The sequence below is a fragment of the Denticeps clupeoides genome, chromosome 8 (assembly GCF_900700375.1).
Source record: "Denticeps clupeoides chromosome 8, fDenClu1.1, whole genome shotgun sequence".
Taxonomy (NCBI): domain Eukaryota; kingdom Metazoa; phylum Chordata; class Actinopteri; order Clupeiformes; family Denticipitidae; genus Denticeps; species Denticeps clupeoides.
In genome coordinates this window covers 18,761,530-18,785,219 of record NC_041714.1, presented here as the reverse complement: position 1 = coordinate 18,785,219, position 23,690 = coordinate 18,761,530, and the positions used below count along the sequence as shown (strand labels likewise).

Below are 23,690 nucleotides of genomic sequence, written 5' to 3'. Positions count from 1 at the left end.
GGGGCCCGGTGCCCGACCTGACCTGTGCCGGGATGCTGTGTATCAGATCTCTGTACCCTTATTTATAGTTAATAAGTTAAGAATAATGTATTGAAAACAGATTTTGTGAGTTAAACCCATCAGGAAGATTTAAAGTATCTTTCCTGAGATCATGGTTTAAGCTACGATCCCTGGGCCTTGGTCTACTGTAGAAGGTTCCTGCTGGAGGACCAGCAGTGGGAACGTAGGCGTGAGCAGCGGCGTTAATCGGAGTGACATCACGCTTGGGCCCAGTATCTGTTGAGCAACTCGGCCCCACAATGGTGGGTGTGGCCGAGGACACCGTTGACTGACTACCGCGTCCCGCCAGGCATCCTGGGCACATCTGAGGTGTGAAAGTGGCGAAATGCCTTTTCTCACAGCGACGCCCCGCCGAGTCCGTGCATACCTGTGCACGTCGGTCACGCTGTCACCTTCTGCATGTCCCTGTTGTCACCGTAGCTGTTGGTGGCATTAGCAGGAAGTATGCTCGTCACTCGTCATTGGGAATTTGGCGAAACAATGGCATGGTTGAGGGGGAACACAAACGCCCCATTTTGACGCTCAGTCAAAACACGCGGTGGCTAAAGGCGAATCCCCGGGAGGTAGCGGGCCGAAGAAACCGGCCTGTTGGGTGTCCTACGCACGCGGTGACCTGCAGCAAGTGTGTCAGCACTGTTGCCACAGACCTCGTTTGCAGCGTTACGCAACGCAGCAGCGTGACACACAGGCCGCAGGCATTTTCGCAGGAGCGCCGCGCGGGGCCGGGCCCGGGGGACCCTCCGGCGAAGGGCGCCTTCCTGCGCCGCGCCCTCGGGGGGGGGGCGAGAGCCTGCATGCCCCGGCACGGAGAAGCCTGCTGCAGCCGCTTCATGCTGATGGCAGGTCCCACCGACGGTGGGGAGGAGCTTCGCGCCGCCCCCCCTGCACGGTGAATCATTGCTGTGTCACTGACCTGCTGACAGAGGAAGTGTGAGTCCTGCAGGCGCTTTAAATTCAGCTACACGCTTAAAACACGACACGTGCATCACAAAAACATCCACGTCATTTAATATCCAGAATATGCACGGCAGATATTTACCGTTTGAAAGGCACGCGCGTCTGACACAGGGCGTGGCCATGCGGAATATCGGTGTCTCTTCCGCAGAACTAGCAACCCCCGAAACTGGCCTGCATTAAAACGTACATGTTAAGTAGCTCGGTTTGGCATCTGGGAACTTTTGCACGTGGCGCCTGCGGATGAAATTCGCTCGCTTCAAAACCAACAGGGCCCCCGGGGGACCTACGGTGAAACCTGTCTTCTGCAGAATACCACGTGAAAATAGAATTCAGCATTAAATACGACGGTAAACGTGTGACTTCAGTGGGGCAGTGGTGGCCTAGCGGTTAAGGAAGCGGCCCCATAATCAGAAGGTTGCCGGTTCGATTCCACATCCGCCAAGGTGCCACTGAGCAAAGCACCGTCCCCCCACACTGCTCCCCGGGCGCCTGTCATGGCTGCCCACTGCTCACTCAGGGTGATGGGTTAAGTGCAGAGGACAAATTTCACCTTGTGCATCGTGTGCTGTGCTGCTGTGTATCACATGTGACAATCACTTTAAAAAAGAAAAAAAAAAAAGAAATGATGAAATGCACAAAAACGTACAGACGCAACGTGTAACGCCTACTGTGTTGCTATTTAAAGCCGCAAGCCGGTGATGCAACGTCGCTTGTTTCCCCATCAGCAGACGTGTCACAGGATCTTCACTCATGATCTCACGCTGGAGATAATTGGCACGCCGTTAATAGCCCGGCTCAGTCCGGACCTCGGGATTAGCGCTTAGCCTAGTAGCGCCAGATTATCTGGTCCGGGGGTTGCACATGCGGACGCCAGCGGGCCGTTCCTGGAAAGTCCGCTGCCGTCCCATCTTCCAGAGCCCCGTCTCCGATGCCACAGAGACAACGAGGCGCAGAAATGTTGCAACGCGGAGAACCTGGTCGGCCAATTCTCCCGGCGGTCTAACCCTGTTTGCAGATGCAAATTTCCCACTCGTGGGACTAATAAAGGACCATCTCGGACCGTGTGACAGACGTTGACCTCGCACGCCAGTGCAGCGGCCCTGAAATACGAGCCCGGGACCAGAGAGCGCCTGTTTGTTACTTTTCCGCCTCTCCGCGGCGACAGCAGATCAAGGGCGTGAGCCTGAAGAGCCACCTTCTCTGAAGTTCACAGATGGTTGAGGAAACTGGCAGAGCCGTGACAGATCACCACGTCAGCACAATCCATAAAGGAGAAGGAAAAACGCGTTTGAAGTGGCGAAAGAATAAACAGCCCCTTTTTTTTTTAGATCCATGCTTGGATGCTAGCTAGCTAGCGCTGCACATTTGTGGAGCTTTTCAATGCAAATGTGCAACGTTGGCAAATTTTACAACCCTCTGCAAGACAGCCGTGCGAGTGCAATGAAATAAGAAATCCCGTATTTTCACATGCAGCCACATGCATTTTCCTCATCATGTTTGGTGTCCCATCTTCAGAAGCCCTTCTCAGCCAGGCCTGCACACGTCTACCAAGCGTCTCTGCGGGACTGCCTCGCCTTCCCATGGTTCTGCATTCCGTTCCTCGCCCCCTAACCGACTAACCGCCACGTGCTTCTCCATTTGCCCCGAACCCGCTTCCTCCTCTCGCTCGCCAGGTTGGCCCTCCGGCTGCGGGACGGAGATAGGACCCGAGGGGACTGGGGGGGGCCGTGGTGTGACAGATCTCCCCGGTCAGGGCCAGATATCACCGCGCCTGTCAGTTGAAACAGGAAGTCAGCGATAAATCTCGCCATCGCCATTACGAACCCCTGCAGCAGGCGATGGCGATAAGGTCGAGTGTTTGGGGGTTTACGCCGGCTGGGCTTCACTTGCTTCTTTATCTCTGGAGTGTGAATGCGTGTTTATATTTTAATATTTCAGCTGGAGGAACGTCTCTGTCACCGTGTTTGAATGACACAAGTTAAACCTGTAAAGCCTCCTAGTGCAGAACACACACACACACACACACGTAAATCCCCTGAAGGCTGTGTGTGGATGTAATGTTTACCGTGGCGTGGCCAGGGACTCTCAGAGTGACTCATAAACCCGCCATACAAACAGTGGTGACAGCCCCGCCTCCTCCCCCTCCTCTGCGTGGTGACACGGGTCCGGCTGAATCACGGTCAACAAGTGGCTCTTTCCAGGGGCGTCACGGCCCAATCACACGCCGGGCTTTATCTGTTGCTGGTCAGGACAGGGCTTTGGGCGGATTAGTGGTCATGTGACACTACGCTACTGCAGGGAGGGAGGACGACCTTTGACATCCGTCTGTTGAAACGTAGTCAAGGGGTAAGTTTGATGGTAAACAAGATTAGCGACCAGGAGGGCAGCAGCCGTGACGTCTCCGTCTGCGGGGACGATGTGTGGATTAACGTCGGTCACCCAGTAGTAAAGCGCAGTGGCGTATTATCAAACTTTCATCAGGACTCTCTGTGTGATGCAACGCCGACACACTCAGCGCTAACCAAACTATTCCAAATATCATTTATAAAACACACAATCGCTGTGTTAAGTGAAGTGATTGTCATTGTGATACGCAGCAAATGGTGCACGCAGTGAAAAGTGTCCTCTGCATTTAACCATCACCCTTGGTGAGCAGTGGGCAGCCATGACAGGCGCCCGGGGAGCAGTGTGTGGGGACAGTGCTTTGCTCGGTGGCACCTCAGTGGCACCTTGGCAGATCGGGAATCGAACCGGCAACCTTCTGATTACGGGGCCGCTTCCTTAACTGCTAGGCCGCCACTGCACCGGCGTTACGCTCACTGGTCCTCCTCTTACGCGTCTAGAGCCCTGCTTGCAACAGGAAGTTGCGTGAGCTGGTTTCATCTTCATCTTTTGCACAAGGCCAAATGGCACTTTGGGGAAAAAGGGATCCGTTAATAAATAAATAAAGTGGCGCGGCGCGTTCCCCGGGCGGGACACCGCGTACATAAGGAACGGCACGCCAGACCTCATCTCCAGATGAATAATTGAGCTGCTGCTTCAAGTACGCCTCGCCGGTTAAAATGAGCCCCGGAGACACCGTCACTGCCAGTGGAAACTGGAGGTGGCGACGCGTCGGATAGAATTCATATTTTTGTCCTGCGTTACTCGTGTGTGTTACCGTTGGCACGTTGATCGTTTACAGCAGTTATCAGACGCCCTTATCCATTGATCCTAATGGAAGGGAAAGGAAACCTAAAAAACTGTTCCTAAAAGACGTCATTATTCACCTCTACAAAGCATAAAGCATCTGATACAAATTGATTATTATCATTAATAAATGTAATAACGCTGCTCAGTGCAGCCGAATTTGTCAAAGACAAACTCCTCCTTGTTAAGCTGAGAACCGGCCTTGAACTGAACATGAACATGGAATATTTTGCACACAGATTTGTGTAAGAATTCAGGGCACTGTGAGAAGGGCGTGTTCTTGGCAGCTGCGGTACGGTTAACCCACATTTCTCAATGTCGCGCCGTCCTGCCGGAGCCAAGCGCAGGTTCTCCCTTTAAGTAGGCCACTCAGCGTTCCCTTGCGGTCCCCTCTCCTCACAGCCATCCCACCTGCCTCCATTGTTTAATTAGAAGCCGGAGAGCCACGATGGGCTGACGTTGATGGTAATGGGACGTCCAGGACCCCTCAGCCCCTCTCCTCCCTCGCGCTATTTCTGCTCTCTCATCGCTCACCTCATCACGTTCCCTCGTGCGAGGCATGTATGGGATGGCGTAATGGGAAAAAAACGTTGATCCACATTCCCTGACTGAGGGAATCAGTCAAATCTGACAACGAGAGTGTTGAGTGCCGCTGTGTGGATGTGGCTTTATTCCGACTCACGGTTCGAAACGGGGCTCAAGAAACCAGGATATCTGGAAGCAAGCCAGAAAAAGAGGACTTCAGACTTGATTTGAATGAGAAAGACGGGTTTTAATTATGTTTTAATTACAAAAAAATGCTTCCACCTGATTTCACTGGGAATATTCTACAGTGTCTTCATGTGACACTGATTAAGGTGTAAAACAGCCATCCAAATGTAATAGAATTGTGTGTGTGTGTGTGTGTGTGTGTGTGTGTGTGTGTGTGTTTTTTCTCCCGCAAGGAGGAATCTGGGCTATTTTAGGAGATGAAGGAAGACACTAATCTTGACTCACTTCAGCCTGTTTATAACACGCACCATCACCCAGACTCTCAACGTCCAGATGTGGCTGCAGCGCGTCGAGACCAAAGACTCCACAAATCGAGCAAGTCTACCACCAATGGCTCGCAATGTGACCAGAGCCGAAAATAACGTCCCTTTTTACATTTACAGCATTTATCAGACGCCCTTATTCAGAGTGACTTACAATCGGTAGTTACAGGGACAGTCCCCCCCCCTGGAGCAACTTACGGTTAAGTGTCTTGCTCAGGGACACAATGGTAGCAAGTGGGGTTTGAACCTGGGTCTTCTGGTTCATACGCGAGTGTGTTACCCACTAGGCTACTACCACCCCTTTTCCACCGCACCCTACACACAAGTAACTTTTAATATAGCCTGTTTATATTTCACAATTATGCAATACCAGAACAACAGTAGAAAAGGGACATGGCCTCTGTTCTTTCTGTTTTTGCTAACAGGCATCGTGTCTGTTATTGGGTCCAGAACCTTGTTAACGGACTAGAACACAGTCTCCTTCCCATCCGTCCGTCTCTTCTGCTCTATTTAAATATTAGCATGTTGAGTATCATGTTGGTGAGATTCTTCATGGACAGATGCAGTTTGGACTGGATTTATTCATGCAGGTACCATGGCATGGATTACGTAAGTGTCATTATGAGAATAGGCAGCGTGGGCGAACTGCACCACATTAGTACTGAGCGGAGATGATGATCTCTTATCATCAGAACTGTCAATTTCCATAATTATTTCATGCTTGTATATATTACATATTGGATGTGGATCTTCAGAAGGTCTTCACACTTTTACTGCTGTGAACATGTGGAGATGCTGACAATGCTGTTCTGTTGCTTGAAAGGCTCATAAGAAATGGTCTTGATGCCCACAATTCCATTTGCACGAAGGCTTCATCATGCTAGAAGAGACCACACCCACCTGCACAGAAATATTCTCTAAAATAATCTTAATTCACCGTTTTCATGCGGCGTGAAGGTGGCATTCTGCTCTTATTCCTGTCCGCAGGGCTCCCCGGACGTTAAAGGCAGCGATGACCTCACCGTGACGGGTGGCCCAACAAGGTGATCTTTTCTTCCCAGCAACAAAAGCAGTTTGTTTGCGGCTCATGGTCCTCCTCGTCCTCCTCCTGGGAGCTGGGACCTAAACAGGCCTTTGTTCCCCCGCGTACAATCCCCCTCTGTCCGCCGGCGGGACCATGAGGGAGGCTTTATACGGCCGGCGCTGTGGGGTCCCCTTTGGTGATGGAAGTGCGATCACATGGACGGCTGAAATAACACGGCGTAGTAATGTGCGTCTTTGTCCGCAGTCATGTGTTTGAAGTCACGACCAAGTTCGCCCGGGTTCACATGAGGTGGACGGCGAAGAAACGGAGCGGATTTCTCGGAAAAAGGGCTCTTTAATCCCAGAAATATGTAAACGCTCTTTTAAGCAGCGACTGTGAGAACCTGATCTGCGGAATAAAAGCCCCCCAAAAATGTGGCTCCGTTAAGGGGACTTGTGGACCTCCTCGTTACGTTGCCAGGAACATTCTTGTCCACAGTGACCTCGTTCACCTCCAGCACGTCACACCCACATGCATGGAGTTCTAATCAGACAGAAGAAGTCTGGAAACTTCCTCTGCTGCTCTGAGGACGTGGTGACATTATGCCAAGCGTGAACATTAATGAAGATGATTTATGGTGCAATTCGCAGGCATCTCTTCTAATTAATTTCGTGCCACTTCCTGATGTGCACGCAGGTCTGAGGAACATGAGGGCACTGCCGCGCTTTCTGATTGGTCCAGGGATGAGGTATTAAGGTTTGTCCGTGTTGTTGATGGCAGAGCTGGAACCTTGCTTCAGGACAGGATAAGATCTGCCACATCACCGGCCACCAGCCACCTGGCCAGAAGGCGCCTCCTTCATTTCAGGATAATCTTCTCTGAAATCCCAAAAAAGTCTTCACACACACACACACACACATTCGCGTGTGTAATCCTCCCGGTGGTAAATCCTCCCGCCCCACAAGCCACCTCAGCTCTTCCAGGCTGGTCCTGCAGCATGCTCGGGCGTGGCCACCGCCCCCAGACAGGAAGTGACACAGGGCCCTCGGGGGCCTGGACGGAGCTCTGGAGGACAGGCTGGCGCAGGTCTCATGTTCGTGCCCCGCATGCCCTCAGATTAGCTGCATTTAGCTTTTCTCAGAAACGGAACAGGAGCAGCCACGTCTGTTCTCCGTCCTCGTGAGGCACCTTCAATCATTATTAAAATGGGAGTAAAGAAACAAAACGTGAGCACATCCTAGTATTGGGTTCCTAAGAGGAAGATTCGTGGGAAACTAAAATCCATCGGCCACATTCTACGGTTTCAGGATCAACATTATTCTGCAGCAGAGCTGGAAACTTCTCCTCCCATTTCAAACCAAACACATTAACCTTGTTCGCTGCAGGAGACGGGGGTCTCAGATATCATGGTGGGAGCAAGGTGTGGAGATCGAGGTCCAACCCCCCACACACGGTGGGAATAAATAGAGGCCGGGAGATGAAGCACCTCATCGGTCTTTCTGATTTGTTCCACAAAGGAAGCCTGATCTTCTCTGATCCCGTTTGAACCCAAATTATTTCTGTCGTTTGAATAAGATTTATTTTAGGAAACAGTTGACCAAGTTCTCCCCTTCTGGGTGAGTCCCCAGGCCTCAGTCTTCCAGGAGGGGTTAGTTAGGAATGTTCTAACTGTAGGCCAATAAAAAAAAAAACAGATCATGAAGCTCTGACCTTCCTGACGTCCATCAATTATTCATCCTGGCAGCCGAGATCAGCTTCTACATCAAATCGCCTCAATTAAAGCCCCAGCAACCAAGCGGAGGAGAGCACTAACAGCTCAATAACGAACCGGACCATTGCCATGACGATGGCCGGTGTTTACGCGGAGATGCACCCCGAGATGGCCTCGGATCAATTCCGGTCTCCTAGGCAACGGCATGCTCGGCGCTGTGTTGTTCTGTATTTGTTTTGGTGTCGGTGTCCACCAGCTGTACGGCCATCTGAGGGGCGAGGGACGGACAGGCAGCCGTCACATGCACAGGTGTACAGAGAGAGAGAGAGAGAGAGAGAGCGAGTGTGTGTGTGTGTGTGTGTGTGTGTGTGTGCAGTTGTTGGATGCAGCCCGTGCTGAGCAGGGCACCGCGGCTCTATATGCAGACAGATGAAACCGGGAGCGGAATGCCAGCGGCGTGCCAACTGTCCGCGCCACTCACAGGGATATTAGTACCCGGCCACGCCCCGCTCTCACTGCTGCCTCGTTCATTCGCACTTTAAATAACCCAGGAAGTCGGCAAAAAGCGAAGCGAGACGCTCAGTGATGCAACTGGAACAGAATTTAAACTGGCGAGTTATTCCGGCACGTTGGAAAATGAACAGCCGCCGGGCCTACGTGCCAGAGCCGGGATTTCCGAAGAGACTGGACCTTCTGCCAGGCATCGCGTGGGCATCCACAGCCAACACGGAGGTCAACTGCTGGCTTTCCTGTTTCCCAGACTGCAGTTTCCAACCATTCCGGTTCATCCGTCCACGTTCCTTCATGCCGTGGCCAGAGCCTGACCAGTGAAAATGAAATCAGGAATCCCGTAGGCCACAATTCCTCCACTTTCTGTACAAAACGGTGTGAACTCAGGCTGATTTCCATTCTGTGACTGCTGTTGGCAGCAGTCCGCCATTTCTAATGTGTATCTCAGACGCCTAAGAAGCTCTCCAGGCGCTGCCTTATTCTGTTGAGTTGGTTCTGCGCCACCGAAACCGCTGCCTGTTTGGACTCTTCCACCCTCGAGCACCGACCTGATGGTCTGGACCGCCATTGTAGGCCGCTCGCTCGCTCGCTCGCTCGATCGTTATTCGTGTCGTGCTGGGCGGTTTAGCGGGGCAAACGGGCAGAGTCTTCCAGAAGCAGCTGCAGGCTGGACGCTGTGGAAGCCGGCCAGACCACCGCCGGCACGAACTCTCCGTTCCGCCCATAGATGCCCGCGACTCTCGAACCCCGGCGCAAGTGGAGAGAGACGCTGACACTGGCACCAAGCGGGGCGGGGATGTTCCGCGCAGGCGCCACCTCTCAACGCGTTTCACCTCTTATCTCCGGAAGATAGGCGAGTGGGACCGAACCTCTGCACTTAGAGGCAGGGCCCCTGGCACCTCTTCGGCGATTTGAAATGCGCCTGAGGCCAGGCGCTGCTAAATAAAGGGACGGCACGTCCACACCTCTGCTGGCTCCAGGGTTCAACACGTTGTCTCTGGGAACAGGACTGGGGAGGATCCGTTTAGGAAAGATTTTAATGAAGCCAACACAAGCGAGGTTAGATTTCGCCGGCAGTCTTCCGAACCGAACCCAATCGCCCCCGACCAAGTCCCCCTTCCCAGGACAGAATCTCACCAGAGACCCGCACCTCGGGACAGTTGGGACTGGAGCAGCTTATAATATATCCTCTCAGGGCAGCAGAAGTTTAATTTCATTCTGAGACTAACTAAAAGAAATGAAAATGTCTGGAAACAGTTGTTGCTCAACGTTTGCATTTCTTACGGGAAAAATAAGGCCGCGTCAGCACGACGCCGCGGAATAATTGGTGTGGGTCGCTTTTAGGGTTTAGTCTGATTGTATCGAACCCTGGAGCGTCGACTCCCTCCGTGCGCATCAGTTTTGCTGCGAATGCCACTCCAATCACAAGAAGCGTGGCAAATCGTGTCTACTGAAATGTGCTCCAGAGCAAGGTTCCAATCAGCAGAACCCGTGAGGAATCTCCAATCTGTTCTTACGACTGCATTGGCCAATCACATCAAAGCATGTGGATGGCCACATTCAGTTCACACTTCATTGCCTTCATTAATGTATAATTTTCTGCCACTGTGGTCTGGATGCAGAGCCGGACGTTTTCTTAGAATACCAGCCACAGTCAGTCAGCCAGTTCCCACCCTCCAACATGGTATTACCGCACGTATCATGTCGAAATTCCTACAATATGATTCTCCCACATCAGTCTGACCTACGTGACCTGGTCACAACAGAAAAAGTCCTATGAGGCCATTATGAAGATGGTAGGGTGGTAGTAGCCTAGTGGGTAACCAAGAGAACCTATGAACCAGAAGACCCAGGTTCAAATCCCACTTACTACCATTGTGTCCCTGACCAAGACACTAAACCCTGAGTGTCTCCAGGGGGGGGACTGTCCCTGTAACTACTGATTGTAAGTCGCTCTGGATGAGGGCGTCTGGTAAATGCCGTAAATGTAGTCATGTACTCCTAGACTTACGATCTAAGAGTAACGCACGTTTAGTAATTCGTAACGCCGCGTGATCAACAGGAAGCGATTGTGTTGGTGTAAAAAAAAAAAAAAAGTTACAACTCTTTGTTTTTGTGGTGAAAAATACCCGCTGTCGGTGCTTCTAAAGCATCTGTTGGCCCTGGACTGCGTTCTCCAGCAGAGAAACAGGGGAGGGCGGGCGAAGGGAGAGAGGAAAAGCCTTTATTCTCGTCCAACTCCATCTTCTTCTCTCCGCCCGCTTGGCCGCGGGCCAGACACCTGAAAGAAGGTGGAGGAGCTTAAACGTTCTGATGTGCCGGATTTTGTTGGGTGGGAGGGTGGCGAGAGGGTATAGGATCCTATTTCCATTTCACAGGCCTGGTTCTTACCGTAGCACAGCGGTGGAAGGGGGGTGTGTGTGTGTGTGTGTGTCCTACAGAGCTTCTGAAACATCGAGGGAAAGGAAGATGAGACAGGATTGCAGTGCGGTGGGTGAGAAAGCGTTAGAGGACAGTGCCAGCGGCACAAGAGAGAGAGAGAGAGAGAGAGAGAGAGAGAGAGAAACGAAAGACGGGAAAAGTGAAAATGGGACGGAAGACGTCAGAGAGATGAAAAAAAGAGCATTTTATCAATTTCACAGGCCAGACCTGCTTGAGACGAAGCACCCGGAGCAAGTGACGAAGACAAACAATTCTGCAGGGATGCTGTCCTCTGGCCAGACGGGGACCAGTGATTCTTATTCTGTTATTTTTAGCGGCAATTTCACTTTCCGCTTCTGTATTTTGCACGCAGAGTGACGTGCAAAAGCTTGGACACCCGCTGTTTAAAATGTCCGTTAGTGTGAACAGGCACAAAAGTTCACATATCAAGCAAGGGGACATTTTCATTTGCATAATTTATGAGCCTGTGCTGTTACCGTGTGTGTCTGTCACTGTTTGTATTTCACTTTTAAGGATTTTATTTCAACTTCAATTTCCTGCACCTCTGTGCTTTGTCACAAAATCATTCTCGTTGGGTCAAACAGTGACAATAAGGAGCAGCAGCTCCTCTACGTTTCCTGGTTTCGCCCTTCGTAAGGAACGACGTCCGGACCGCTGCGTGTTTCTGTGGCTTCGCTGCGTCCGCCGGAGAAGCCCGGGCCGGAGTGTCCGTGCCGGGCCGAATCTGGGCTGGTAAAAGAAGGGCAGGGGCCGGACAACGGGAGCCGCCATCCGAACGGATCCCTGGCCCTTAGCAGGAAGTGGGGCTGCGGTCCGAGGGGAAGCCGTGACTGATGAAAGCGAAAGGCCGTCCTCCCGCCGTGTCCTCGATTCTCGGTGACCTTGTTTTCCCTGACAAGCCTAAAATTAAAGCAGCAGCAGCAGCAGCAGCAGCAGGAGCTGTCCTGGGACTCGGCGAATGTGGACCAGAGACTTACAGCAACGCAAACCCGCACACACGTTTGATTTATAGGGCTAAGTTTAGCGCACGTCACGGGGGGACGGCGTCCAGGCCTCGTTCCCGCGGTACCGTGATGTGGTTTTCCCGCCGCAGAGCCGCTCCGGCCTTCTACTTCCTGTCGGCTGAAGCGAGCGGACGCAAATCCGAGCGCCGACCGCATTCCAGCTCGGGCCAGAAAGCAGAAGAGGAGGATGAAAAAGAGAGGGGGGAAAAAAAAAAAAACGAAAGTGAGGAAGAGAAAGAACGGCTCTTTTGCAGAACAACAAAGCGTCCACAGAAAAATGCAACACAAGACCATTTAACCAGAAAAAGAGGCAGTAAAACACAAGGAGCCTTTTTTCCAGCCCCTTCGTTAGAAAAGCTGTCCATGAAACGGCCCCGCCCGACCTGTGGGACCCCGGCCATAAGGAATATTTACACCGCGTCCGGAATATTTACACCTGCAAACTGCCAGCCTTACTGATATTCAACGTTTACTTTCACCGGGAAACGGTGTCACGCTGTACTTCCATATTGGAAACCGACAGCTTCAAATATAGAATCACATGCATATTTACGGAAGGAAACGATGAAGCGTTTATTTATCAAACTGGGGAAAAATGACAACCGGCCCGGTTGTATGAGCAGCCGCAGAACACGGAGGTAAACATTGACCGGGGCGGGTCAAAGGTCACCGGTGAGATCACACAAGTCAACAAACGAGGGGCGCGGCGGGAGAATTGGCTCCAAGGAGCGACTTCGACAGAACCAGGGTCTGCGGACGTGGGTTCCGCGCAGCGCCGAATCCGCCGCAACAGGGAAAACCTGCGCCAGTCCCTCCAAAACTCCTGTCAATCATTCATTTCCGGTTCGGAAGGGGGATTGTGGGAAAACGTTCCGATCGCGTGCCTCTTGATTGGATGGAGGGGACGGAGCGGCTCCGCCTTTATTTAAACCGACGGAGGCTTGTTACTCATTAACTGTGAACCCACGGATATCCATGAATCGCTGACTGTTGTGTGTGTGTATCTGTGTGTGTGTGTGTGTGTGTGTGTGTGTGTGTGTTGGCTGAAGCATGGCCACCCCGAGCACCGATATTCCCGGCCGTGTCCAGACGCCGTCTGTTTGGCGCCTGGGGACGTTACCAGGCAACAGGCGAGCCTCCTGTTTACGACGGAACCCTGGTTCCAGGGTTGCCGCATGACGGCTATATTTGGTTCTGTGCGAGCCACTCGGGGTCAAGATGACAGCGACGCGTCTCCGGGCCCCCGGCGTGCCGGTGATTAACGGCTGCGGGGGCCTGTCTGTGTTCCGTCATGAACAGGACCAGATCCTCTGTAGAGTATAAGACGGGCAGCTCCAGAATTCCCAGCCGGAACGTGAGCGGGAACGAGGAACTCCTCTCTGAGAAAAGCCCCGTCCGCGGAACGTCACCAAAACCGTCGCCATCGTCCGGCACGCAGGAGAACCCGCAGCCTTCACGCTCCCCGGGCAGCTCCGCCCCGGAAAAACGCACGCCGCCATCCCAAAATATCCCAGCGCGGCGCTCCAACCGCGGCATCACGACAAAAAGCGCACAGACCAGAGGATTAATACAAGATCAGAAACTGTATTTGGCAAGTTTTTTTTTTTTTTTTTCTCTTCCTTTCTTTTCTTCTCCTTTTTTTTTTTTTTTTTTTTTTTTTTTTTAAAACAAGTGCATACACGTACAGCTAGAAGCATTTCAGGGTGGGTTTCTTTTTTTTTTTTTTTTTTTCCGCCAAGTGCTCGTCGAGTTTCGTTAGTCACATTCTACGTTTAAACAGGAACTGAACTGCCACCAGACCTAAAAGTACATCGAGGAAAGAACCGTTTAGAACACTGACAGTGGAGCGCGGGTCGTTGTTATATAATGAGTACATACCTTTTATCATCATCATCATCATCATCTTCAAAAATATAGAAACACAACGTATTGAAAAGAGGGGGAGAGAACGATACAGCCACGTTTATGAGGTTTTCAGTTCCCTTTGTGTACAACATGTACAAGTCTGTTAGTTTCGGCCAGGATGGTACGTATGCAATATTCGTATTTATAGATTTATTGGTTCGCGTTTTTTGGATCAAGGGTCCCGCTCCTTTTTTACTTTGACGTCCCCCGCCAGGATGGTGGCGATCTCGCCCTGCATGAAGGCCCACGGCACGTTGGAGCCGACCAGGGGACACTTCTCCCCGCTGGGACAGTACACCTCGCCCGTGGCGCCCTGCTGCTTGATGCTCTCCCGGGAGCAGGGGAAGCAGAACTTGTGGGACGGCACGGAGGGACACTGCACAAAATGCGTGTCCTCCAGGCGCTCGTGGCACAGCGTGCAGCACAGGGGCATGCTGCTGGGCACCGAGGAGTCCGGGACGCTCTGCGGGTGCACCTGGTCCAGGCCGGGCACGTGCGGCGTCCCCGCTCCCGAGCCGTCCCTCGCCGCCAGCCTCCTCTGGCTTATGGACGAGGGGGACAGCGGCGAGCTGCTGTTCCTGCGCGTGGTGGAGTGGACCTGGTTGCCGTCCTTGGGCGAGCTGTTGCCCCCCGCGTTGTCCGCGGCGTGGATGAGCGCCGCCATGGGGGACTGGCCGTTCTGGGCCGTCTCCGGGGAGGTGCGGGAGTGCGGCGACACCGTGGTCGCCTGCGGGACGAAACCGGGCGGCGGCACCGGGGGCAGCTTCAGGCCGTCGGCGGGGGTCGGCAGCCACGGCTGGCCGTCCCCGTTCATCTTCAGCGCGGCGGGCTCCTCGGGCTCCGGCGACGCCTTCCTCTTCATGCTCCGGGGATGCTTCCCCCGCTCTGTGGAGGAGGAGGAGGAGAAAGGGTTAAGCGTCGCGTCACGTGCCACCGTCGGCCATGGACGTCACCCCCACCCCTGCACCCTCTCACCTGGCTTGGCGGCCGAGGCGGCGGCGGCCTCGTATCCCATGAGCCTTTGCGGCACGGCCGGGTCCTTCTTGAAGCGGCCGCCGTCGAACGGGTGCAGCATGAGGTCGCGCACCGTCTTGTTCTTGGGCAGCCAGTCGTCGGCGCGGCTCTTGTGGCCGTCCTCCGGGGTCAGGCTGTCGGGCCGGTGCTTGTCCTCCGTGCTGGACACGGACGCGGGCCGCTTGGCGCCCAGCTCGCCGGGGAGGAGCCCCAGCGGGGCGGCGCGGCCGAGGACGCCGTTCGCCAGCGGCACCAGGTTCGGGGGCGCCGCGCTGCTCCGGCGCGGGTTCGGGCTCTGGCGGTTCAGCTCGGGCGGCTCGTCCGGCTTGGGGAATCCGTTCGGGACGGGGACGCCGTTGGTCTGGCGGCCGGGCTGGTACTCGGGGCCCAGCCGGGGCGGGCGGTCGGAGAGCGGGTAGCGGTCCAGCGGCTGCGGCGGCCGGGAGCCGGCGTCCCCGGACGAGTGGCCGAGGGACTGGAGGTCCTTGCCGGAGAGCGGCGGCTTCCCGGGACCCGGGGACCGGCCCTCCTGGAAGCCGTGGGCGCGCTTCAGCTGCCGCGCCGTCTCGATCACGAACTCGATGCGGTCCGCGCCCTCGTAGTTCACGCAGCCGCGGCACACGGGCTCGGTAAAATCCCAGATCATCGCCCACGGCATGCGGGGCAGGTCGCACAGGTAGCACGACTGTCGCCGAGACGCCGCGACCGCCGCGGACGACATGGCCGCGTATTCACGGAAAATCCTCCGGGCGGGTGGAGAAAGGGCGCCTGGGCCGGTCTCCGCTGCGGCTGCCGGTCGGGTGGAAGGAAGTGTGGTGGTGGGGGGGGGGGGATAAAAAAAATATATATAATAATATATATATCTCCTCCGGAAAGGAAAAAACGGCGGCGGAGAAAATTAAAGTTCCGAACAGAAGTTCATGGCGGCGCGAGTCTGTCTGTCTGTCTCCCGCGCGCACTCACGCACTACTACTGGACGCGCGCGTCGCTGACGTCACGCTCCCTCTCTCTCTCTCCATCTCTCTCTCTCTCTCTCTCTCTCCAACACACACACACACACACACTCCACGTTCTATTTACTCGATTCTTCGACAGCCCCCTGCTGCGCATGCGCGCTGCGCCCCTCTGCCTTTTTAATCGCTCCGAAAACAGAGCGAGCGGTTTTTAGCATCCAATTCGGTTCGGGTCGATTATATCATTTACTGACGTGGAACCACGTCGACGAGAGCGGGTCTTTTGGGGTTTTGTTTGTTTTTTTTGTTTTTGCGCATGCAGGAATAAAACATGAAGCGGCCGTGGATTTTTTATTTATTTATTTATTTTCTCAAACGTCACCTTCACAGTCGCTAAAGAGTTAAACGTCCTCCTGTCACCAGAAACGTTCTCCCCATGACGTCAGCAGCGCTCTCCCGGGCTCTCGAGGCGCATGCGCAAACCCCGGCGCCGCGTCACGCGTTAAACGCCCAAGACGCGAGGCGTTGTGGTGTTGCCAGATGTTATGAAAGAAACGCGAAACAAAGTCCAAAATAAACAACTTTTTTTTTTAGAAGAAGAAGAAGCAGAGAACGGCCGCGATCTAAACCATAAAATATTTATGAAAATACCCGCCCTGAACGTTTATAAATGCATTTTTAAAATGAAGGTAAGTGATAGACACTAATAAGTATAAATAGTTCGGCTTGTATGACCACCCCTTGTATGTCCACCCCTCTCTTTACATCGTAACCCCTTCCTTTCTCCAGTTCCACCTGGAGCACGATTATTCATGTTTATGAGCTGGAGTGGCTCCTGGGGCCCGGGCTGAGGCAAGGCGTCGGAAATCTGCAGATGCTCAGCGGCCCTCGTGGCGTTGGAAATAGGAAGCAAGACGTGTAGTCACGTACCTGCAGCCCACCTCTCCATTTTTCTAATATGCTGTTAAACCTCCTGAGGGGCCTGGTCACAAAATATCAGTACATTTAGTAAATATTACTAAATATATGTGATGTGGCGCAGGATAGACAATTGAAAAAATAGAATTCTATGAAGAGACCCCGGATGAGGGGTCGCCGCATCATGCAGCCTGGAACGTTATTGCATGTTTGTGTTCCCCGTCTCGGGGGGGAAGGCCGGTTTCTGCAGTTATATAACCGTTTCACTGCAGACTGATGCAACGTGCATCGTCGTACGGTGCGGCCCAGAGACTTCTCTCATTTCGGGGAATAACAGGTCATCTGCTGCTCCGTCAGGGGTGGCGGCTGAACTCGGTGACTCTGCGCTCCTCCCGCTGAGCGCCGGGGGCTCACACAATCTGTAATGCCGCCGCCCTCCCGTCGCTCCGATTGGCAGTAATTTTCACAGGAAAGGGTAACCATGGCAACCCCGCACTTACCAGGATACCCCTGGTGACAGGCAACATCCTGTTTATGGCATTGTGGTGTCTGTGTTCTGCACACATGAATCTCCCCGCTTTGTTCCTGTTTGTTTCCTCTCATCTGAAGTGGCGGCGCATGCTGCCAGACGAAGGTAAAATGGAGGGATTCAGGTAAAATGGAGGGCCGGGCGGCTGGAATCTGGGGCCCGGAGGCTGCAGGCATGATGTCACTGGAGCGGAGCGGAGGAGCCCGGAGAAAAACAAGCTGCTCCCTCCGCCTTTATTCCCTTGGCGGGGGCTGGCGGGCAGAGGCTGCTGGGAAACGGCGCAGGATGCCAAGCGGGCCCCGCCGCCAACATTACAGGCTCACATCTTTGTTCTCAGAAACCTGGTGTGCTGCCAAAGGCCTCATTTCAGCTCCGCAGCATGATTACACTGGATGTAGGCCAACTCCAGAGAGCTCGACTCCCCCCGCCCTCGCTTCCCTCTCCTGCCTTCAAAGGCTTTCTGCCAAACATGCAGCAGTTGCCATGGCTGCGGAGACGGGAGCATTAAAAAAAAAAGTAAGTAATGAGTCAGGCATCGGTCCAGATGTGGCACATGAGCAACAACAAAAACACCAGCGACCCGAAGAAGAAGGAGAAGCCGCGTCTGGAGACTTTTACCTCCCAGTCATTCATTTATTTGTGTGTGTGTGTGTGTGCTGGAAAATCCCCTCTGTCTATGTAAAAGTGAGAATTTTGTGATCTGTTGACGCTCACTTTCATTCTGATGAGAAGACAACACCAGCCGGCTCTGTGGTTTCCTGTCAAAAGGCCCAAACAGTCATCGCTCTGGCAGGTTCACAGACAAATCAAAACCCTGACACCGGAATGGTGATTACAGGGCATTGAGACCACTGACAGGTGAGGTGATTTTTTTTTTTGAGGTTCCAACTGGTGACCCAGTGACAAAATCTCCTGCTGGTCCTAAAGGTCGTGCTGGTTCTGATAGAAGGGTAGTGGACAGCTCCAGTCCAACGTGTATCCAACACCAAAAATAATGAGCATCAGACGTGGACCTCAGAGCAAAGTGTGTTCACATAATATGGCCTTTACAGAATTTATTATTTAAATTATTTATGTTTTTTTATGGAAAAAGAGCACGTTATATTACCTATATTACATGTTACATCAAGCCAGCCACTGGGGACACCCGTGACAGTGTATTTCTTGGTCCCGAGCCCAGGTGAATTGGGAGAGGTGAATTGCGTCAGGAAGGGCAACCAAAATAAAATTTTTGCCAAATCTGGTCACGCCATCATTATAGGCATTTTATCCAATTTCCCTACATTTTTACATTTACAAAGTATTACAATCTCAGAGAATATCGGATTAATCTGTTCCATATGTACATGATGACAGAGTGACAGTGCTACATTTCACCAGCACCAGATTCAAACTGGTTCAACCGGTACCCTGGGACGTCACTCTGGTCTCTTTTCATTTAAAAGCTTAAATATTTGGTAAATTGTCCCTCTTTAGCAGTTGTCAATATACATACATAGATTAAAAAAAAAAAACATAAATACATACACAAGAAAAGTGTGTTTTTAGACTCATAGACTTAAAATGTCTAAATATAATCTAACTCAGTACCAGCAGGTGTGAAGTGATGACATCTCCACTTCCAAATGCAAATAAGGTGCGAGCGACTGTCTCCAGTTCACACTTTCGCTTTTCATTTCTCTTATAACAGAAGCAACCGAATCTCGCAGCTATAAACTCAATAGCAGAGATAAACTGGGTTCCAATGTGCTCCGCTGTACTCTACACAACTTTACAGAACACTACTGTACTCCACCTTATTCTACACAAATCTACTGTACTCTACACAACTCTACTGTATTCCACTGCACTCTACTGTATTCTACACAACTCTACCGTATTCCACTGTACTCTACACAACTCTACTGTACTCCACTGTATTCTACACAAATCTACTGTACTCTACACAACTCTACTGTATTCCAATGTACTCCACTGTACTCTACACAACTCTACTGCACTCCACTGTACTGTACACATCTCTACTGTACTCAACAGTATTCTACACAAATCTACTGTCCTCTATACAACTCTACTGTACCCCACAGTATTCTACCCAACTCTACTGTACTTTAAACATTTCTACTGTACTCTGCTGCTTTGAGCAGAATTATAGAGGTTCAGACAGGAGATGGTGTTTATTCACACTTATTATATTCAGCCTAGCAGTGGCATGTCAGTTGGGCGCGTCACAAACAGCCACCCCCCCACCCCCCAGCCGTCCACAAGCTTCATTTCATCATCGACACGTTGTGTGTGTTTTGGTTTCTGTTGTGAAGAGAGGAAGATGAAAGTGCGCGCCTGTCACAGGGCCCTTATCGCGCCGCTCCTTATCGGCCTCCTCGGTTCCACATGCTCGGGTCAGAACAGCTGGAGAGCCTCGGCTGTCACATCCTGCTCCAGCAGACAGGAGAAGGGATGCTGGATCCCTCCCCAGAGCAGCGGATGTGGCTCCCGTCCACGATGCTCCGGCTCGGCTCCCACCGTCTCCTCACACTTCAAAGCCCCGTGTCTTCCTGTTGTTTTTTTTTTTAAATAAGCAGGAAAAACTTGAAAGAGAATCATGTGGTGCCGGGTGCCGGCCTGAAGGCAGGGTGAACAAAATCATCACAGATGACTAGGTGAAATCTGATCGTATCTCAATCTGAAATCCTGGCAGCATTCATGGCTTCCCACCAAGGTCATGGGTTAAAAGCAGAGGACACATTTCGTTGTGTCATCGTTTGCTGTGCTGCTGTTTCATTTCTTTACTTTACTTTACTTTACTTTACTTTACTTTACTTTATTTAGCAGACGCTTTTATCCAAAGCGACTTACAAGAGGAAGACACCAGCAATTCTCGTTTGATTTCTATAGAATATTGAGTTTACAAACTAAGAGCCCTGATAAGGCCCTGACTTGTCAATGAAGAGCATGCTCAGAGATTGTTAGGTGCTAGACGAAGAAAAATTATAATGTATTTATACATTTTTGTATTGTTTGTGCAATATTTCGACAAAAACGATCACTTTCACTTGTCAAATATGACAAATAATCAGGGATAAAGAGGAGGAACAACAGTCCAGGTGCTTCTGGATATCAGGGTGACAACGTCACAGACACCAAAACACAGAATCTGTTTATTTTGTGGACTGTAGACGCCAGGGTTTCTTTTTACAGCAGGCAGACATGCATCCAACCTTTACGAATAAAAATTACATCTCAAAGCCGCGTCTTTCTTTCTTTTGTGTGTGTTAGGTTTGTGTTCTTAATTGGAGGCAATGAGGAAAAACCTCCTCACTGCCCCTCATCGCTGCTGCCAGGTGAGGTTCTGCTGCCCCGAATTGTTAAAATTATCATTAGTGCTACTGGAGGTCACGGAGGAGAACGTCGACACTTTCACCCACATACAAACTTTTTTATTGTACAGCAATTTTGGCACTGAGGGCAAGAGCATTTCCAGTTATAAGACACACATACATACCCAGCATAGCCGCTGATGAGTCAGAAGGACAAAAGTGGCTATGAACATCATTGTTCACATAATCGCTCCTTTATGCATATTAGTCTGGAGATCAGTATCTGTAGGTCAGTAACTGTAACGAAAGCCCACATGAACAGGAAAAAAGTGATTAGATGACACCAACACGCTGCACTCAAAACCATAAATGGGTCAGAAGGTATTGGCAGGTCATAATTATGAGGATGTTGACACCATGGCAACAGTCTAGTTGTGAAGGTCCAGCGAGACACACAGTCGTATCATAAAAATGAAAATCTGATTCTTCATGACTATGGCTGCTGCAATCCTGCATCTGTGCCCTGATTGGTTGAGACATTCTGAGTCACCCCGGGACCAGTCTCGGTGTCATGCCGCCCAGCTCCTCCAGCCTCCAGAGCTCCGCCCCCCATCCTGTGGCCTAATTACTGACACCCGCAACCCCCACGGCTCCGGGAGCGACCTTTGAATTCCTGGGCCCGTTTTTTTCCATCGCTCCTCTGTCTTCTTTTTTTCCCCGTCTCACTGGGAGAAGAATGTTGTTGCTTAACAACCGGGTGAGAAGAGTTCAGACCCCCGCCCTCCTCCCCGGCGGATCACATGACCCGGTTACTCAGCTTCCTGCGATGAAGAAAAGGTTATGTTTGCCCTTGTCTCAGTTTCATGCCACATACTCTTATACATCTATATTCACCCCCAGAATGACAAAATTCTGATGCTCGTTTCGAGAATCCATGAGAGTTTGCGAATGGATGAAAAAAATGGGATGAAAGCAGCCCTGCGGGACGACGGCGTGGTGAAAGACACACAGCTGACTAAACCGTACCTCTGCCACTGCAACACACACACAAGTTAAATATTTACCACGCCTCCGGTGCTCAGGGCCAGCCACCAGGTCGGCCTGGCCGCTTATCTAACCCTGGTGAACTTTCCACGTCTGAGCGTGAAGGACACGGGGAAGAACAAAGGACGCCCTGTTTGATCTGGATGGTGCGGCCAGAGAGGGGCGTGGCCGGGCGAGCAGGGAGGCAGGGACACTGCGGATATCTGCGAGGTTCGCACCGAGTTCAGATCCGCATCTATTATTCATGTGACCCAGATACACCTTCATGTGGCAGAGAAGCTCATTTGGCGTGCAGGTGACGAAAGTGCAGAGGTGTCACAGGGTTTTTCTGCTCTGAAGCACAGAAAGGAATCATGCAGGTGACACTTTAATTGACCTCTTCCTGGAAAACGGGAAAAACACGAAATCCAGTTTCTGTCCCCCTTGCGAGTGTGTGTGAGTGTGTGCAGGTTAGACCTTGCTTTGGATAACTTGCATGCTGCCTCATGCACATTGTTTAAATCTTGCAACAAGCAGCCTGCAGCACGTTTGGAATGTCCCTCTAACAGGAAATCGGCACTTCCTGATGCAATCAGGTCACATTTCCATCCGACCTAAACTCCATTCATTCAGGACTGGATGGATGCAGACACACAAGCACACACATCAGCAACAAATCATTACATTGTGCGAATGGCTTTGAATTGACTGGTGTTCTGCTGGGATGAGGATTTTGGCTGTTTTAGAAGGGGATGAGGGTGTAACTGGGGCAGAGGGCGGGGATGGAAGCACATGACCTGTGTTAAGGGAAGTCCAGAACGAAAATCCCCACCCCTTTCACCACCAGTCATGTCAGCAGCTGATGACCTCATGGAAACCCGACTTTGTTATCTTGCAAACATGCAAACCAGCACATTTCCTTCCCCACCCCCAAAACACACACACACTCACACATACACACAAACAGTTTCAACCACTGGCTGTTTCAATGGGCCACTGTGATGGGAGGAAGATAAACAGAAAAAGAGGAACACGGTACTATAAACACACACACACACCACAGTCACAGACACACAATGCAAAGTAAATAAAACACAACATGCTATTCACAGACAGACAATACTGCAGACATGCACAACACAAATGTGCATGATAAAGCAACGAAGGTAAGCCAGACCCAACGATTAGGTTAGACACACCCACACACATGCATGCATGCACAATGAATGCATAATTTAACAAATTGCCATGCATGATGACAGATGGTTGGTTAATCTCTCCATCTGACTCAGCACTCTCCTAGGTTTGCTCATTCATTGCTTTTGTAACAAGGAGTGTGTATTAATACCATTCAAATACCATTCAAAACACACTACCATTCAAAAGTTGTTGTTGAATATGCATGTGTGTACACGGTTTAAATGCTTCTGTTTAGGATTAAAATCATTACCCTTCAGTTTTGGTTCTTCCCTTTTTTAAGCTTACTTTTCATTTCCTGCTGATGACAGTTATCTGAGAATAATGATGGTTCCTGTATGACTGTTACTCATCACCGACCCACTGATATCTGAACCACGCCTTTTCAACTGGGAAGCCAAATGCACCGACTTCACAGGAGATCGAATGTCCAGAAAAATCCAGATCAAACTGCAGCACAACAGAAACACTCTAGATGTTTGAGCAGTACTGAAGCACCATGAAATTCCTGAGCTGATGGATCTGAGCTAAGCTGGCAGACAGTTACCCCATCAAGTTGTTAAGAAAAGTTGAACAACTGACAAGTCCCGCCTCCTTTGGTAACTGTTGTTCACATTGCAAAGCATTCACACCAGTCATGGCATCTAGCATGAAACCAGTCACGATTCTCACACAAGGATCCTAAAATACACAGATGTCTTAAGTTTGCCTGAAAGAACATCAACTCTTCATGTTTTTTCCGTATTTCCCCTTCTGCAGGCTCTGATGAAGTCCCCTTCTTCTGAAAGTTTGTGCCTGGTTACAGTTGGTGGCATATGATTGGATGGTGGTTGTTTTAAGGCGGGACTTTGCAAAATTAGAATGTTACTTCAATAAACAAAAGTAAAAAATTCCAGAAGTTGC

At 51.4% G+C, this 23,690-nt stretch overlaps 1 protein-coding gene across 1 annotated transcript; it reads right to left on the bottom strand.

Moving 5' to 3' along the window:
• Nucleotides 1-13,643: 13,643 nt before the first annotated feature.
• irf2bp2a (interferon regulatory factor 2 binding protein 2a) lies at nucleotides 13,644-15,841 on the bottom strand. Its single transcript, XM_028989142.1, has 2 exons — nucleotides 14,812-15,841; nucleotides 13,644-14,721 (listed from the first exon to the last, which is right to left on the bottom strand). Exons 1-2 carry the CDS (start codon nucleotides 15,569-15,571, stop codon nucleotides 14,009-14,011), a joined length of 1,473 nt encoding a protein of 490 aa, XP_028844975.1. The 5' UTR covers nucleotides 15,572-15,841; the 3' UTR covers nucleotides 13,644-14,008.
• Nucleotides 15,842-23,690: the final 7,849 nt, after the last annotated feature.

Coding starts and splice junctions, on each gene's coding strand:
- irf2bp2a (XM_028989142.1), bottom strand. CDS start 15,571: ATGTCGTCCGCGGCGGTCGCGGCGTCTCGGCGACAGTCGTGCTACCTG. Junction 14,722..14,811: donor CGCCTCGGCCGCCAAGCCAG/GTGAGAGGGTGC, acceptor CCTCCTCCACAG/AGCGGGGGAAGCATCCCCGG.